Raw genomic sequence first — 18,459 nt, 5'->3', positions numbered from 1 at the left:
CAAAAGGGCATAATCGCCAACCTACAAGTGGAAACGAGCTTTGAGCATTCAGTCTCTTTTGGAGGTCGCCTCACATGTTGTGTTAATGGTATTCGCTATTTTGAAAGTGTGTCCTTCAATGACTTTACAGCAAACCAACCAAATGGGTTTACTGTTAGACTCAATTTCTTGACCCCCAGCACAAGGAAAATTTAGCTAAATAAATGCATCTGTACCCAATTGAAAAAATAAGTTCTTTTTGGTAACACATTTAAAGCGGACTGTTTTTTTTTTTCATTCGTGCGATTTTTACAAAGATCAGATAGCAGCTGATGGTGATTTTGTGCAGAAATGTATTTACAAAAGGTTGATATTTTTTCATACTACTGTAACTTGGTGTCAGGGTGGAAGAAAATCAGGAACAGTCTGATAAAATAGCACATTTATTAAAAAGAGACAGCATTTTCATCACTCTGCAGATACAGGACAACCACCTGCCACCTTCCATTTGTAAATCCAAAACATGGCCATAGCAGGTTCTCACATGCTCATGTTGGGGCTGGTGACAAAATTTGAACTCATTTGGACCTTGGAGGCTTCGGATGAAGTTTTGCTGCCAAAATGTGTCACAGTTTGAATATGCCTCACATATATTGTACAGTTGATTTTTAAGGAAAGGGTTTATAGATAAAAGGGGTACAATTAATCACAGAATGAACAAGTTCCCCTCACAAATGTTCTTGTTTGAGGAGTGCTAGAATTTCAACATAAGTTTAAATTCCCTGATTTATTGAGCGCTTCAAAAAAGGAAAGCAAGGAAGCAGATAGGACGCAAAGTGTTGATGGACTGACCGCAAGTCTTTGGTTCTCGTGAGAAAACACTGGACGGATGCTTCATTTCCTTTCAATGCCTTCACTACTAGTAAAACCAGGACCCAGGTCTAAAAATAAGTCATCGTTTCACAGAAGTTTCCTATTTCCCGCACATTTCTTCTTGGAACAAAGTATAAATTAAATTCTGCTGACAGATGAAACTTCATTCCGGCAAGCTGGAGTGGAATGACGAATCGGCACAAGAAAAAAAGGCAACAAATTCAATGATTCAAGGCAGCGACGACACACGAGGCAGTGCAAAAATGTCACACTAATAAAATAATCATGTTTGATTAATCCCATCTCAAAAAATAAACCACTGAGGCAACATTTGCTAAATCTAAACACAAATCTCCAGATCAACCCACACAGATTTAAATTACATATAATCAAATGGAAGAGCCCACATTTGCACAAATAAGCTAATTTATTTGATATTGTGACAGTCTATTCATTTGTTAATCTTTCTGTTGCTATGTCACACTGCGCCCAAAAGCACCCCCTCCTCCCACACACAAGAAGGCCACAGGTCTCTTAAAGAGAAAACAAAAACAAACAAAAAGCCCCTTCCCCAAGTTCTTAAGTTACAACAGAAAAGTGAGGAGAAAACCGTTAAACGAAAATGTGAGATCTTGTACCATATATACACACACGTGACAGTGGGACACAGCAAACATGGCAACGAAATGATAGTTTGAGGCGAGGGAAGAAATTGGCACCACGTAAACAACTCTTCGTGCTGTACGCAAAGTAGATAAAAAAAATCCACCGCACATGATTTTGTAATTGATTTGAATGGAAAAAACATCTCTTTTAGAGACTAAGACTTAAAAATACCAACAGTAGCCCAAAAGTTGTTTAAGAGGACTCAAGTGATGACGTGACCGAAGATGTTGCAAAGATACAAATATTTGCTCAACGATGACGGCAGAAGTCAAACGAAAGATCAGTGAAAAAAAAAGGCCGGAAATTAAGGGTAGCTTTAAGACGGGAGCTTCTTAAAAGGCGGTCGGGAATTCAACAGACGCGGAGTAAACATGTTTTGGAAGCGACGGCGACGTTGTGCTTTCTTCAAGTCAAGCGCCACTTACACGAAGCAATTCATGATCGTCAACAATTTCATGCAAGGGGATACAAAGCCCCTCTTGTTTTCACACCCAAAAAGTCTGAGTGCGCTGTTGCAAGTTATCATTTTCTCGCATTTTTATCTTGTTAAATGCTAAATGGATTTAACGACACTTGCCAACCAAAAAGCTGGAAAACAAAGGAGCGACGCAAACATGTTGTTTCTATGATGCGCGCATTTCCCATCTCAACCTTCCGGATTACTACTGCTTACGGAAAACCGTTTGAACATTGTCGTGTAGGAATGATTTCCGTCATAATATCCATTTACATGCATTACACTGGGGGTCAGCAACCTGCGGCTCAAAGGCCACATGTGGCTCTTTGGCGCTGCTCTAGAAGCTCCTTAGAGTTTTTTCTTTAATGTTTGGAAATAGAAAAAGTGAGGGAAGTAAATATTTCTTAAATCTGGTTTTTATAGGACAAAACAAAGTATTCTCAGCGTTTTCCAATGCTGTGAAAATGTTTAAAATATATATTAAATGGGAAACTTTTATCAATAAATCCCTTTTTTCTTTTAAGATAAAAAAGGCTTCAGACATCTTTTTTTTTGTAGTCCATTAAAACTCTATTCAACATTTGGCTGCTGACCCCTCCACGACACATTTTACAATTCAATGACTAGTAAACCTCACATAACTAGGAGTGCGTCACAAACCAGAAGCCTACTGGACCCTACTTGTAGCACTCAAATTGCTGATAATTATAAAGTAAAGTTCTGCTAGCCTAGCGTAATTGAATAAATGCTCAAACAGTTTTCCGTGACATGCTAAGTGATACCACACACACACACACACATAGTGGCCAAACTCAACAAACAATAAGCAGCAAAAAAAAGGGGACTGTGTCCATGATCCATTTTGTGGTTTATTCCAAATGAAACCTGTTCGATGACTGAGTGGGACAAAGTATTTCCAAGTATTTCCTTGCCGTACTCGTCTTTTTGTCCTGTGTGGTCCATAGTTCCTCAGACTCGTGTGTACGCTTTGCCTCCGTCCGCCCCATACCTGTCAATTTTGTGTCCGTCCCGTCGTCTCACAGCCGACAGAGGCAGAACAAAGTGGGGATAAAGACCCCGAACGCAACTAGGATGGGGAACATGAGGCTGCTGTTGTCCGCAGCGTAAGGGTTGGGCGTTCGGGGTCCCGACTGGACCCTGGGCTTGGAATCGGGTGGGAGCTTCTTTTTGCCCGCTTCTTCCCCTCCTTCGCTGTCTTCCTCTTCATCATCCTCTTCATCCTGCTTCTCCAAACCAGGATGAGGTTGGAGCTTTGGCACATCTTTATACAAAAAAAGTTTAGTAGAAAGGTGAGCTTCATTCTGTGTCAATTTTCTTGAAGTATTTGTACATGAAGACACTATTCTTGCTATTTTTAACTAAAGGGCACATGTGTGATTTTAAGCACTTTTACAATCGCATTAAAAGCATCATATCTTACCTTTGACAAAATGCCCTCACTTATAAAACTCATTTTGGTGGAGACAATTGGGAAGTCATGATTACCATGCTTCTCCTAGAGAAAAAATCTACTGGGATTCTGCGCTGTACACATGGCGAGTTCAAAGACCAGGTATGCAGTCGGAAATTTCAAATATTCAAAGAAAAAGCTGTAATGTCTAAATCAGTTTTTTTTTTAACCTTTTAAAGTCGTGTGTTGCTTTTTGTTACTGATTGGAGCGGCAGTGGCTCAGGAGGTAGAGCGCTCGTCTTGGGATAAAGAGATCGCAGTTCGAATCCCGGCTCCTCTGTGTTACATGTCTAAGTGTCCTTGGGTAAGACACTGAACCCCTAATACCCCCAATAAGCAGGTTAGCGCCTTACATGGCTGCAAGGCCGCTATTGGGAAATGTGAAGCACACTGTAAAGCGCTTTGGGAAGTCTTGACTTGAAAAGCGCTATATAAATGTAGATCATTTCATTTCATTGGCACAAAGGGCTACCATTTTTATATACATATCTAAAATAACTTATTGTATTGATAAGTTATTACAGGTTGTAATTATAAGTAAACCACTAAAACAATGTCAGTTAGAAATCAAATTCACTAGAAATCACAATGGCCCATCACTGGTGAGCTATTTTCAGAACGTGCCAACAGGCTACTCTTGTGCACTTTCAGGGGGCGACCTGGTAGCCGTGGGCACTACGTTGAGACCCCTGGCTTAAATGTAAATGAGATGGGTAGGAGCGCAAAAATGTGCTATATTTCTGGCAAGGCAGGCATAGCGGCTAACACTCATGTAAGACTGTGTTTTACGTGAGAAATTGGCATTTTAAAAAGCTCCAAAAAGTTGAACTAGCTGATTATATCACCAATAAGAAGCTGCAAAAATAACTTCAATATAGTTCAAAAAGGCAAATAAAAACTCACTATTTTAAATCATACATTACTTTTGAATTCTATTTTTTTAAGCGAACTGATGAAGCTAAACAGGTCAGCAAATATGTTATTCAAGGAAATTAAAGTATGTCCCCTGATGAGCATAGTGACTCATAGATTGTAATGAGCTAGTCTGCCTATTTAAAGGTGATTAGGAGAAGATCGGACATCACTGCAGATGAGTTATTAGCGCGTCCGCTGTACAGTTCTGAGGTCATGAGATCGAACATTCCTGTGTGGAGTTTCCATGTTCTCCTCGTGTTTGCGTGGGTTTACTCCGGGCACTCTGGTTTCCTCCCGCATTCCATAAACACGCATGTCAGGTTAATTGGCCGGTCCAAATTGTCCCTAGGCGTGAATGAGCGAGTGGAGTTGTCTGTCTGCCTGCCCTGTGACTGGCTGCAAACCAGTCCAGGGTGTCCCCTGTCCACTGCCCGGAGATAGCTGGGAAGGGCTCCAGCAACCCCCGCGACCCTACTGAGGATAAGTGGTGCAAATAATGGATGGATGGATAGGAGAAGATACTCAAAGTATAAAATGTGGCGTGTATCACACTACACATGGAACTGAGGAAGCATATTTAGTCCCAGGAGATTAGGAAGAAATTTCTAGACACTTATTTTAAAATATTAAGGCTCCAAACGCATCTTCAAGATGTTTAATGATTCTGTGACCACTGCGGCACTTTCTAGTCTTTCCCATCCCATGACACTGCAAAAAAAACTTTCTGGACATGGCCGCCACAAGATGGCAAACTGAACTAATCCACGATTGAATGTTAACAAAGTGAGTCCCGCTAAATAGATTACATTAATTATTCTGAGAATCACATAGTTGCAAGATTACACATTCTGTCGTAATTTGGACCCACAAGGAATTTGAGGGATACGACTGTCAAAATCAAACCGTAAACTAATTTGCCAGTGTGTTGACAAATCACAAATCTCTTGGGAGACTCAAGTTATTTTCTATCAAGTTATTTTTCATTAACAGAAGTACAAAAAAAGGTACGAAAAATGTTGTGCTTGGATTTAAATCACATAACTTACCCTCTGGTGTTCCTTTCATGACGTAGAGGGCGCAGACCTTCGGATTATCGTAATAGCCCTGAAAAATCAGAAAAAGTCGCTCAAAACTACATCCAAGCGCGAGAAAGGCAATGCTTCTTTTGCAAGCGAGAAATTCATTACGTGGATTTGGATAACAGAGCTGTCCACATAAAGATGATCCTTTATGTAAAACAGAGATTTTGCGAAACCATTCAAGGAAGAACATGTAAAAGGTTGACCATGACCGAATTCATATTTTGACACTTGGAGAATTCTTCCTGCTCCAGGCGCATAGAATAGAAACTTAATCCCATGTTGCCATCGTGTGATGGACAAGAGACAAAAATTCTCCTTTTACTGGTTAACCATACTGTACTTCCTACCTTTAAACCGAGGCAAGGTGAAAACACTGCCACATTTTCAAAAATATTGATGACTCCTCTGTGAATTGACCATATCAGTTTACTCAGATTACAACTGTGATAGTTAGAAACAACATTAGCACTAAACAAAAACCCCACTGCGAAACAGATTTTACTCCTAAAATGCTAGAATATCAAACTGCTACAAAACCACCTGAGCAACAGTCCATGCTGTTGTTGACCATTTACCCGTTTATGTTTGTATAGTAAAACCCCGAATAATCATTCTGTCGAGTATATTTTGCAGGGCTCAAGAGAACATGAAAGTCATTTTGCCCTTTGCAGTTTCTGAATCCCATCTGGTCTGACATTGATTGAGGATTTGTGATCTCACCTTCAGATATTTGTTTGTCCTTAACTAGTATGCATGAAAGACGCTCTGTTCTATCACAGTATTCAAATTGTTGCTGACATTTTTAAACAGGCCTTTTAATGCTTCTTTTTTTCCCCAAACCATTAAATTCACTGCTCAGCCTTCTTAAATTACAGACCCCTTTTTTCTCTCTTTCAAGTTTTATTACAAGTTTATGCGGGAGTGCCATGACTAGTCTCAATGTAAACAATGATCACTATGTTATTATCATGACAATAAAGACAGTATTAATTCTCACACAATTTAAATCCTTCTTAAGGATATGGACACCAATTAGAAACCCATCTACCTTGCTGAAAAGTAATAGATGACTAAATCACATACATCAGTCATGGAATGTTAAGCACTTTAGGGCATATGTAAGGTGGAAAACCATTAAAATTAATCAAACCAGGCCACACCCCTTTAAAAGCATTCAAATACAATTTTAACACTCAGCTAGTTATTGTTAAAAAAATCTTTTTAGGGAAAATTATTGCGTTTTCCCGTCAATAAGGCGCAAATAACCCAGAAATTTGAAAGTGCGCCTTAAATAGTGCAGAGTATAGCAGACAAGATTGGAAACACACAGTTTTCTTAGGTGTGTTTTACTATACTACATGAGGTTTATATGAGCAAGGATATAGATCAATAGATCATAATCCCTCGCCCAAATCAAAAAACATAGTGTGCAATTGGATTCGAATGATGAGGACGCCAACACTTTAGCATGGAGCTCTAGTAGTACAGATCACATAAGAAATGGCACTAGGAATCATCTCATTATCACACTATTTTTACTCACGGTGCCAGAAACACTGACTTGCATTGTGCATTCTGTTAGGTTAAACAGTCTCTCCACTTATTTTTCTGTGTGTCGTTAACGTTGCGAAAGACAAACAGATATCAAAGTATATCCACAGAATACTTGACAAGCTCTTTTTTACGTATGCACACATATCAAACGGAGAAAAAATTGATGCACAGAAGAAGTTAAGAGACTGTTTAGCTTTTCAGAATGCACTAGCAAATTTGTGTTTCGGGCACTGCGAATTGTAATCAGCAATGCTCATCGACTGATTAATCATTGCACTATTAAATGCTGTAAGTGTATAAAGAGCCTAACAGTTAAACACGAATAAACACAGTACAGTGGAACCTCGGTTCTCGACCAAAATCCGTTCCAGAACCCTGTTCGAGAACCGATTTGTTCAATCACTGAAATCATTTTTCCCATTAAAAATGATGTAAATCGTTTTAATCCGTTCCAACACTCTGAATGTTTACCATGCATGTTTAACGTAAACATGAAGCTAACCCAGGCTAATCGTACGTTCGCGTTATCGTAATCTTCCGTACGAAAGATTACGCTAACATGAACGTGTAATAATAAAAAAATCAGGTCGTTTACAAGTCATTTAGCACCACAGGTGGCTAGCGCTTCATTGGAAAGGGGGCTCCGTTCCAACACCCTGAATGTTTACCTGAATGTTCAACCTAATCATAAAGCTAACCCAGGCTAATCGTACGTTCGCGTTATTGTAATCTTCTGTACGAAAGATTACGCTAACACAAACGTGTTAAAAAAAAAAAAGATTAAGAAAAGAATTATGAATAGGATTTCTTACCTTTGTGGTGGTCAGCAGAAGGCGCATAATGTATTCCCTAGCAAGATCGGAAACTCGCACACCTCTTTCAAATTTAGCTATTATGTCTTTCTTAAAGGCAATAGTTGTACCAACAACTTTTCTTTTTTCACCTGTCCTGCTTGCACCGACCTTCTTCGGAGGCATAGTTAGGGGCTAAAACACTCCGTTCACCGATATTAAAAGCGAAAGCAAAAAGAGGCAAGTGCGCATGTGATAGCAGTTGGTCACGAGGGGTGAAGGCGATCCACACGATCTACACCCGTACGCTGCTCAGCATCGCACTCTAGCGTACGCACTCACGCATTACCGGCGTTCGAACTCCGAATTTTTGACCGAACAGCGAAGCAAGAATTTCTCGAAATTTTTGGTCGAACTCCGATTTGTTCGAACTGAGAGGCGTTAGAAAACCGAGGTTCCACTGTATCTCCTATAGTCATCTCAGTTACATGAGCCTAATAATCCGATGCGTTATAGTGCGGAAAATACAGTAAGATTTTATGGGTCTGGAACTGATTAATATCATTGTACCTTGAATATAATTGAAAAAAAGTGGGAAAAAAGTCAAGGGTTCATAAAGCAGTTGTTGACTGAACTCACCTTTACAAACTCAACTGTTAGCTTGCCGTTAAACGTGGACACCTCGCCTTGCACGCTCAGTTTACCGCGACGAATGGAGAAAGCCACTATTTCATCGTGTGCCGTACTGTGACCCACTCGATCAAAGATGTCCAAGTCCTTCACCACCACGTGGCCATTGAGTCGAACGTCGAACACCTGTCCCGACCACAATGTGAAACGGGATCCGTATTCCGACACGAAACAGTTTATCAAGGTTTTACCTTCTGCTGTGACTGGGCAAAGTAAACTTCTGAATACTTCATTACGAGTATGTAGTCGCCTTCCTCTCGCATCGGGATGTCGTATCCAAAAGTGTCTTCATTGTAACGCTCCGTCTGGTAGAGGATTTGATCCTCGGGACTAGATCGGAGGATCGGCAGACGCATCCCATAATCAGAAGCTGAAAAGGAAAATGTAACCATATATAAAGTCAGAAATAATAATACATGGCTACTTTCTGTCACATTGCATGGCCTTCTAATGGACTTTTTTTTAACAATTGACACAAATGGATGGATCAAATAAAACTAATTTTCCACACTACAAGGCGCATGGGAGTATAATGCGCCCTGCCCCAAAATTGTCTTGTCATATACATTGGCTTGCGAAACTATTTGGCCCCCGTGAACTTTGTGACCTTTTGCCACATTTCAGACTTCAAATATAAATATATAAAACTAATTTCTTGTGAAGAATCAACAATAAGTGGGACACAATCATGAAGTGGAACACACTTTATTGGATATTTTAGACTTTTTTAACAAACAAAAAAGTGGGTGTGCAAAATTATTCAGCTCCTTTACTTTCAGTGTAGCAAACTTTGTGCAGAAGTTCAGCGTGGATCTCTGAATGATTCAATGTTGATCTAAATGACTAACGATAATAAATGGAATCCACCTGTGTGTAATCAAGCCTGTATAAATGCACCTGCACTGTGATAGTCTCAGAGGTCTGTTTAAAGCGCAGAGAGCATCATGAAGAATGAGGAACACATCAGGCAGGTCCGAGATAGTGTTGTGGAGAATTTTAAAGCTGGATTTGGATACAAAAAGATTTCCCAAGCTTTAAACATCACAAGGAGCACTATGCAAGCGATAAAATTGAAATGGAAGGAGTATCAGACCACTGCAAATCTATCAAAATAGGGCCGTCCCCCTAAACTTTCAGTTCATACAAGGAGAAAACTGATATGCAGCCTACAGGCCCATGATCACTCTGGATGAACTGCAGAGGTCTACAGCTGAGGTGGGAGAATCTGTCCATAGGACAACAATCAGTCGTATACTGCACAAATCTGGCCTTTATGGAAAAGTGGCAAGAAGGAAGCCATTTCTTAAAGATATCCACAAAAAGTGTCGTTTAAAGTTTGCCACAAGCCACCTGGGAGACACACCAAACATGTGGAAGAAGGTGCTCTGGTCAGAAGAGACCAAAATCAAACTTTTGGCAACAACGCAAGACGTTATAATAGGCGTAAAAGCAGCAAACCTCATCACCCTCAACATGCCATCCCCACGGTCAAACATGGTGGTGGCAGCTCATAGTTTGGGCCTGCTTTTCTTCAGCAGGGGCAGGGAAGATGGTTAAAATTGATGGATGAAGATGGATGGAGCCAAATACAGGACCATTCTGGAAGAAAACCTGATGGAGTCCGCAAATGACCTAACACGGAGATTTGTCTCCCAACAAGACAATTATCCAAAACATAAAGCAAAAGCTACAATGCAATAGTTTGCCAAAAAAGTGTTAGAATGGCCAAGTCAAAGTTCAGACCTCAATCCAATTGAGAATCTGTAAATAAACTGAAAACTGATGTTCACAAACGCTTTCCATCCAACCTCACGGAGCTCGAACTGTTTTGCAAGGAGGAATGGGCATAAATATCAGTTTCTCAATGTGCAAAACTGATAGACATACCCCAAGTGACTTGCAGCGGTAATCGCAGCAAAAGGTGGAGCTACAAAGTATTAACTCAATGGGGCTGAATAATTTTGCACACCCACTTTTTCGTTTTTGATTTGTTAAAAAAAGTTTCTAATATCCGATTAAGTGTGTTCCACTTATTGTTGATTCTTCACAAGAAATTACAGTTTTATAGCTTTATGTTTGAAATAGTCTGTAATAATAGTTTGCAATAGTCTTTGATCAGTGCAGCACTTACTCTTTGTGATTAAAGGCTATACAAATAAACATGACGTGACAAGTCTGAAATGTGGCAAAAGGTCAAAGTTTAAGGGGGCCAAATAGTTTCGCAAGACAATGTACGTTCTATACATCAGGTACACTGGACTATAAGGCGCATGAAATTGAGACTACAGTAAGAGCTTCCGTGCGTACGGGTAAATATTAAAACAATGGATTAACATGTGTTGCCAACTCAAATCGCATACATTGTATGCAATGAGAATCAAGCCAGAGTAGTGGTGGTGAGAGCGCCCGCACACCCACTAAACCATCAGTGGTACATATGACATGTGAAAAGGCATTAGCGCAGGGGTCTCCAACACAGTGCGGATGAACACCAGGGTGCGCTCTAAGGGCAGCTGAAGTGCTTGAGGGCCTGTTCTGAAAATAGCTCACCAGTGCTGGGTGATTCTGATTTTCCAGTTAACTTTTTAGCGGTTGACTGAGTCTATTGAACCATTAACATAATAGTATAGTAACAATAAAGTAATAACATTATGAGTTATTAAAGAATTGCATATAAAACTGGGTGACCTTTGCGCTAATTAATAACTAAAAGTAGATCTCAGCTTGAAGAATCTCCAATCCAATAGAGCTTAAAGAATAGAGAAAACAAGTTATTGATGCACAAGTGAAGTGGCGGGATTGTTTAACATATCAGAATGCACTATGCAAATCAAAAACTAATGAGAGTCTAATGCCTTGTCAGCTGTCATTTGTGTCACTGGTGGTCAAGTGATAATGTCAGTGCCACTACTCAAATTCCGTTCCCGTTGCAATCCATATTTTAAAATTAAGGTCAGCATAGTTTATAGATTTGACTCCTTAAATACGGCATGACTGTAAAACCTTCTCTGGTAACGCCAACAATTATTTTATGCATTATCTGCTGTATTGAGCGGTATATAAGGCTCACGGGTTCAACTTTCTGGCCGAATTAGGGTTTTTAGATGTACCTTATTGTCTGGAAAATACAGACGTTTTGCACCTGACCTCAAAGCATAATATAAAATAATGCCCCAGGAAATTCAGATGATTTTTCTTTACGTTTGACAAAGGGTTGGGGCATGTGTATGGATCAGCAGACATTGCTACATTGGCAAAGAAGTATGAGGCCATTCTCCACCACCCATCACAGTCTATGGAGACCATTAACAGTCAGTATGCTGAATTCAAGAACATAATGAAGCAAAAACTTAAACAGAGGTCAATCAGCACATTCTCAGATATGGTTGCTGCAACACTTGACTTAGATGAGAGGAACTAAAGGAGATCTCACAGCTTGTGGATATTTGTGCTACATTTCAAGCTTCCAGTGCCGACTGTGAAAGAGGATTTAGTTTAATGAATCATATCAAAACAAAATCCAGAAATCGTCTTGAAGTGACACATTTGGACCAGCCGATGCGCATAAAATCAAAGCAAGAAGCAGACGAAGCCATCAACCTGGACAAAGTGTACAACAATTGGAGAAGTGAGAAGGACAGACGTGGAAAAATAAAGTAAAATTTAAGTCAGATTTGTGCATATTTTAGTGACGGTTATTAAGATTTTGTCTTTATGGATATTAATCATTAAATGTTGTTACTATTAGGTCATTTATGGGTAGTAGAAATGCCAAGAAAAACTGTAATTAGATATTTTACAGACAAAGTGTTACAGGAATTTGTACTGTATCACAAGCTACAGCACAAATCATTTTGCAAAATGTGAATGTTTTAATGTGAGCAAAATGTTATGTCTGAAAGGTTTATATCTCATATCTTCCAGAACAGGACCCTCGGCCAGGGCAAAGCAGGACTCTTTCCATGGCCAAAGCAGGACTCTCACATACTGTATAACATCTACAAATCCTATTTTTCAGATTTTTGTCTTTTTTTTAAGTGGACCAAATTACTTATTTAAAAATAAAGCGTGCATATCTGATGTTGCTCACAGTAGTCCTCAGTTTGCTTAGGGAGGCTTGTGTGTTTGCCCAGATACATGAAAAATTAGAGGGAACATAGCTCATGACAGAAGGTGATTGTGAGACCAATGATTCTGATCCGGCGCACACCTCAGCCCTAAACAAAAGCTTGCTATAATAATCAGCAAGTCAAGCCATCAAGTATTTATTCCCATAAGATGGCCTTATTTTAATAATGACTTACTAAAATGGAGCTATGTGTAACGTATTACTGTGCTGAGCATCTGCAGATGCAGAGGAAGGCGTGCAGTCCCCCTGCTTCATGGCAGAGAGCTTTAGTGAGACCAAGGATCCTGATTTTGTGCACACCTTTAACAACAGAATTAGTGATGGTATTAGCAAGCTAACCGCAAGTCACGCCACCCATTTTGTTATCGTTGCATTGAGGTTTTGTCTATAATGGAAAATTACCTTTCAATTTATGCTATTATTCTAAAGGAGGACCAGAGACTTAATTTATAAGTTGATGTAAGACATTACGAGCAGCATGGCAGCGCAATGGTTAGCGCGTGTGCGGCACAGTTCTAAGGTCATGAGATCTAATCTCCTGTGTGGAGTTTTCATGTTCTTTATGTGCTTGCGTGGGTTTACTCCGGGCACTCCGGTTTTCCTCCCACATTCCAAAAACATGCATGTCAGGTTAATTGGCCGGCCCAAATTGTCCCTGGGTGTGAATGAGCGAGCAAATTATCTGCCTCTATGTGCCCTGCGACTGGCTGGCAACCAGTTCAGGGTGTCCCCTGCCCACTGCCCGAAGATAACTGGGATGGGCTCCAACACCCCCGTGACCCTACTGAGGATAAATGGTGCAGATAATGGATGGATGAACAACAACAAAAAAGTAAGACATTACGATTTTTCTATGCTACAGTGTATACTGTATATTGCATTCTTGTGCTAATCAAATGATGAATAAAATATAAGTTCCTTTATCTTTAAATCTGACAGTGCTTCACCAGACACAAACCTCTCAAATTGTCACCAGTGGCAACATAATCATTATCTGCAAGACATTATTGCTACTTTATAAGCTTTTGTTTCTTTAGTCTGAATTATGTGCATTCGCTTCATACAGATACATGATTCATGTTTACTCACCTTTCCCAAGTTTGCCTTCCAAAGGGTCCTTTTTAAAGTGAATACCGTGCACGTCAACGTGCGATTCCCCTCCGGCATTGACAGCCCAGATCACTCTCTCAGCAAGGCTGGGGCCACCGCTGTCCGCTCGACACTGCACCAGCAGCACGGACAGCACCCCTGCAACCAGCCCAGCGAAAAGCTGCGCCGTGAGCCGCTTCATCGCAACACATGCACACCCGATCTTCCAATGGGAGACTGCCTCTGCGAAAGGGAAAGGGTTCAACAGTCACCAATGTGCAAATTAAGCGCTACTCTAACCCTCCTTGTGTGTTAGGATGGCCGCTGACCTGTTTTGGTTTTTAAATGCATTAACAATAACACATTCACTGGTTTATTGCAAAAAGGATGTTGACTTAGTCGCCAATGTATATTCTCAAAAAAATAGTTTTAAAAAAAAGTATATTATAGTTAGGGTTGGTTTTGACCTGGCTATAAAAACAAGATTATATATCACCGGCTGCCAAAATTGAAATCGTAAGTGGACTGGACATACTATGCATCAACTGCAAGTAATACATCTGCAAAGAAGACTAAAAGTGTCTCTTTTTTGCCACACTTGACTCTTAACACATACTGTACACACTATTATTCTATAGCATATAAATTACCTATATTTTATGTTGCCAATATCTGTGTATTATTTGCCCCCATGTAGGTTTTAGATCAGGAAATTGTGTCATAATAGTCTGTGGTTTACAATCATCTGTGGTCTGTGCAGCCCTTTGAGACTCTTTGTGATTAAGGGCTATACAAATAAACATTACTGTACTTGCAATTACATTCAAGTGTTTGCACATAAAGCATTTTTTTCCAATTTTGTTGGTTATTTGTTTTGGAACGAGTAATCGAGCTTGGTCCTTCTTGGCTGTTGTTTTGTCTGGGCTTGCAAATGTATATTTAGTGTTTAGACTTGTTTTTCATTTGTATTTCTATTCTTTAGTAATCAGACACGTTTTTCCAACAAAGAGAGACATCACTATATAAAAGTCCCACTTGCGCAATAGCTTCTATTTCTTAAGCAGTAACAATGCAGAAATGCAACGCCAACATCAAGTACTCGTACCAAAGCTTCTGAAGTTTGGGACAATCGGACCCTGGACAAAGCTAATAGAAAGACTACTTACAAAGCTTGCAAAGCAGACTTTGCGTATCAATGGGGTAGATAGGTGACGCAAGAAAATTTAAAGAGAAAGCACGTCGTACATTCAAACAAAGAATCTGATTTGTCTCGGTAAGATTCCAGCAAAGTTCAAGTCAAAACTGTTTCTATGATATACGTATTACATGCAGGGATCAGAATGGAGATTTTCATTTTCAGCTGAAATAGCCAGCGTCCAGGAATAAACCAGAAACCATGAAAAGAGAGCTTGAGCGTTATGCCCGACTGTGCCTGACAAAATTTTAGAAACAGGATGTGTGCAGTCTGGACAACAAATGTCAGTGGTTAAAATCGTTTGATGTCAAAGTGTTGAGAATTGTTAAATACATTTGATATCGACTTTGCAGTTGACCCATGAATGTACTCTACAAAATGCACATATTATTGTTCAGTTTCCCAATGCAGTCTTAAGCCTCATTTTATATTACAGCGAGCCTCTGTCAGGGGGGGGCGCGGGTGCGTTTGACCTCAGGGAATTTTTAAAAAAAAATCTAACTTTCCAAAGAATTAAGTGCGATTGCACCTCCACTAAAATAGGGATCGGTGGCACTCTCATCTGCAGTGTTTTGTTTACATTTAATCTCCACACCCTCCATATAGCACAGAAATAAAGCATCGGGTATTAAGTGAAGATACAAAGTGAAGCAGACCCTTAAGTGACCCCATGAAAAAGTAATCAACCTGGATGAGGAGACTTCTAGAGGGGGTGCAAGAGGATTTCTTCTTCTGATGGGGGGCGTGACAGAAAATAATTGAAAATCACTGGATTACAGGGATCAAAAACATAAACTTGGTTTTGATTTATTTATTTGCCTGTCCCTAATAAATGGACAAAGGTTAATTTATGGAGTTATGTCTTTAATAACCGAGCACTGCGACTGATTGGTTTTATGATTACGTTTTAATTTATTTTTTATGATTCTGCAGTATGTTCAATAAAATATGTAGTTTTCATTGTATTCATTTTTATTGTTGATTGCCACAATTAAACAACTTCATACTTGAAAAAAGTATTCGATTATTTAACTAATCGTTTTAATAGATCGGTGATTCGCCGATTATTAAAATAGATGTTGGTTGCAGCCTTACTTTGAAGTAGGCTAGGGCACATGACGTGATGACAGGCGATATGATAGGAGTTAGCAAGAATGCTAGCAGTGCCCAGTAACAAGAACAAAACCCACACCGTGGCAGAGCCATACATAGCCATAAAACAAAAAGAATGCGTTCATATCATAGAAACGTGAATAAATATACCAGACATTGTATTAAAACAGAAATTAACATTAAATACCGGTCGCCAGTTGCTAGCAGGCTAACGTACCTGTCTAACCAGAAATACGTGGTCGACTGGAGAGCGTAGCTAACATGTGTCTTACCTTCTCCTCTGTAATTCTGAAATGCTGTCAGTGAGAACCTGGCTAGCGCCGGTGACACAGTTTCCCCTAATGCACAGACCGACGGATAATTTAAACGTCTTTTTTATTTGTATATTGTCAGAATAATGTCGGTCTCACACTTCACGACTTTCATTCAAAATGTGTGAACGCTAGCTGCAGTGCAACGTAACTAGTGACGTGTCATTCGCGAACGAAACGAGTCTATGGTCTGGCTCTTTGAAGAGAATGAGGGGAGCCGGCTCCAAACAAGAGCCAGGTTCCTTCGAGACGCTTCTTTTTACCACTTTTGTGATTGGTTAATATGCATTACACCTTTTATTCCCTATTGTTCACTTCACATTTGTTCAGTATATAACAGTTTAAAATTGTTTTGTATGTTATCTATATTTTATTAGCACTGTAAAAATTATAAACAATTTAGCTGTATTTTTTCCAGAGATGAAGTGTTTCATGATTAGCTTTTTTACATAAAATGTAAAGTGTATTTGTGTATTGCATGGTTTATTTGTTGTTGCACTGAAAATCGCATCATTTTCTCAAACTTTTTGTTAGGTGTTTCCGAGATTCCGGGTTGCTTGACTTCAAAATTGCTTAATATAAAATGGTTCAGTTAAAAACACAAATATCGTTATCATTTAGAAGAAGAATATTTAAAAAAAAAGACCTTATATTGTGCATAATGATACATTGTTATTGGTAATAACGCATACAGATGAAAGGGACCCTTAAAAATCTGTCTGTTTCTTTTTTCCCCAGCTTTTTTCTTCTCGCTTTCTTGTTTTCTTTGTTTTTCTTCTTTTTTATTTGTTTATTTTTTGTTTACTTTTCTCCTTGCTTTTTACTTTTTTCTTGCCTTTTTCCATCTTTTTATTTTTTAATTTATCTTTTATTTTATTTTTCAGTTTTTTTCCTTGGCTTTTTTATTTTTTTCTTCTTTTTTATCCTTATTTTCCTTTTTTTCTTTTATTTTTTTCCAAAAGCTTTTCCTTTTTTGAACTCTGTTTTTCTTCCTTTTTATATTTTTCCAATTTTTTATTTATTTTTAAAAAACATTTTTCTCATCTTATTTTTCATGTTTCTTAGTTTTTCTTTTTCCCTTGCTTTTTGCTTCTTTTTTGTTGCTTTCACCTTCCTTTTTACTGTAGTCTTTATCCTTTTTTGGTCTTAATTTCTACACTTTTTCAAAGACTTTCCGTGCTTAATCCTACATAATAATTGGTTTTATATGGATTAAACCAACGAGAACAACCTGAAGAGGCGTTCCGGAGCCGAAACAGACGACTAGGTATTTGTTTTCTTTTGTTGACATTATCTGCGTATTATTTGTTATTGCAACATCCTTTGCAGCCTGGTCATTCTGGTAGGTGGATTATCTCTTGTGCGGTCCCTTCCCAAGGTTTCTTCACTTTCCTCATGTTGAGGTTTTTGAGTTTTTCCTTACCCTCATGTAGGTCTTAGATCAGGGGGGGGGTGTAATAATAGTCTGTAGTTTGCAATTATCTGTGGTCTGATAGATAGAGATAGATAGATAGATACTTTATTCATCCCCGAAGGGAAATTCACATTTCCAGCAGCATTCCTGAGCTGAGAACAATACAATAATAAAGCAAAAAGAATACAATATACAAATACCCAGTGTGCAGCCCTTTTAGACTTATTGTGATTAAGGGTTATACAAATAAACATGACGTGACTAGACTTGACTTAGATATTTTTATTTTTTAGTAGGCCGAGCCGAAAGAGCCGTTCCTCTAAAAAGAGCCGGGATTACCATCACTAACGCAGAGGGTGACAGACGTGCTTTTTGACCAATAATCTTCTCCTGTATTTCAAAGGCGGGCTCAACGATTTTCTTTGCGATCATATTCAAACACAAAACCCGAGACATATTTTTTAAATTGTATTTTTTTGTGAACACATGTATCAATGTGCATGCACACATGTTTATAAATAATTCTTAAATTAATCTTGAACAAAATCATTTGGTGACATAAAACGCGTGGCCTTGACATCTCGACCACGCCTCTTTCCCCAGGACTGTCTCAACGCTCCGTCTATAGTCGATCCCTTGTCCAATCAGGAGAGTCCAACACAGCCAGCACACTGCACACGAAGGGGTTGGACGAAAAGGAGCCACGATTTGGGTTACCATGGTAACGTTT

At 39.2% G+C, this 18,459-nt stretch overlaps 1 protein-coding gene across 1 annotated transcript; it reads right to left on the bottom strand.

The window, feature by feature from the left end:
* Positions 1-404: 404 nt before the first annotated feature.
* mlec (malectin) lies at positions 405-16,495 on the bottom strand. Its single transcript, XM_088335523.1, has 6 exons — positions 16,277-16,495; positions 13,697-13,939; positions 8,670-8,848; positions 8,428-8,604; positions 5,408-5,465; positions 405-3,257 (listed from the first exon to the last, which is right to left on the bottom strand). The coding sequence occupies exons 2-6, from the start codon at positions 13,896-13,898 to the stop codon at positions 3,013-3,015; spliced, it is 861 nt and encodes a 286-aa protein (XP_088191649.1). The 5' UTR covers positions 13,899-13,939; positions 16,277-16,495; the 3' UTR covers positions 405-3,012.
* Between the last annotated feature and the right edge of the window lie 1,964 nt (positions 16,496-18,459).

Source organism: Urocampus carinirostris, chromosome 5 (assembly GCF_059441175.1).
Source record: "Urocampus carinirostris isolate Australia breed hairy pipefish chromosome 5, RoL_Ucar_1.0, whole genome shotgun sequence".
Classification (NCBI taxonomy): domain Eukaryota; kingdom Metazoa; phylum Chordata; class Actinopteri; order Syngnathiformes; family Syngnathidae; genus Urocampus; species Urocampus carinirostris.
The sequence above is the reverse complement of the archived record's forward strand: the minus strand, read 5'-3'. Positions and strand labels throughout refer to the sequence as shown.

Excerpts from the sequence above, each read along its gene's own strand:
- mlec (XM_088335523.1), bottom strand. The coding sequence starts at position 13,898 with ATGAAGCGGCTCACGGCGCAGCTTTTCGCTGGGCTGGTTGCAGGGGTG. Across the intron at positions 8,849-13,696 it reads GGAAGGCAAACTTGGGAAAG|CTTCTGATTATGGGATGCGT; the intron begins GTGAGTAAACAT and ends TTTCCTTTTCAG. Across the intron at positions 3,258-5,407 it reads CATGAAAGGAACACCAGAGG|ATGTGCCAAAGCTCCAACCT; the intron begins GTAAGTTATGTG and ends TTTTGTATAAAG.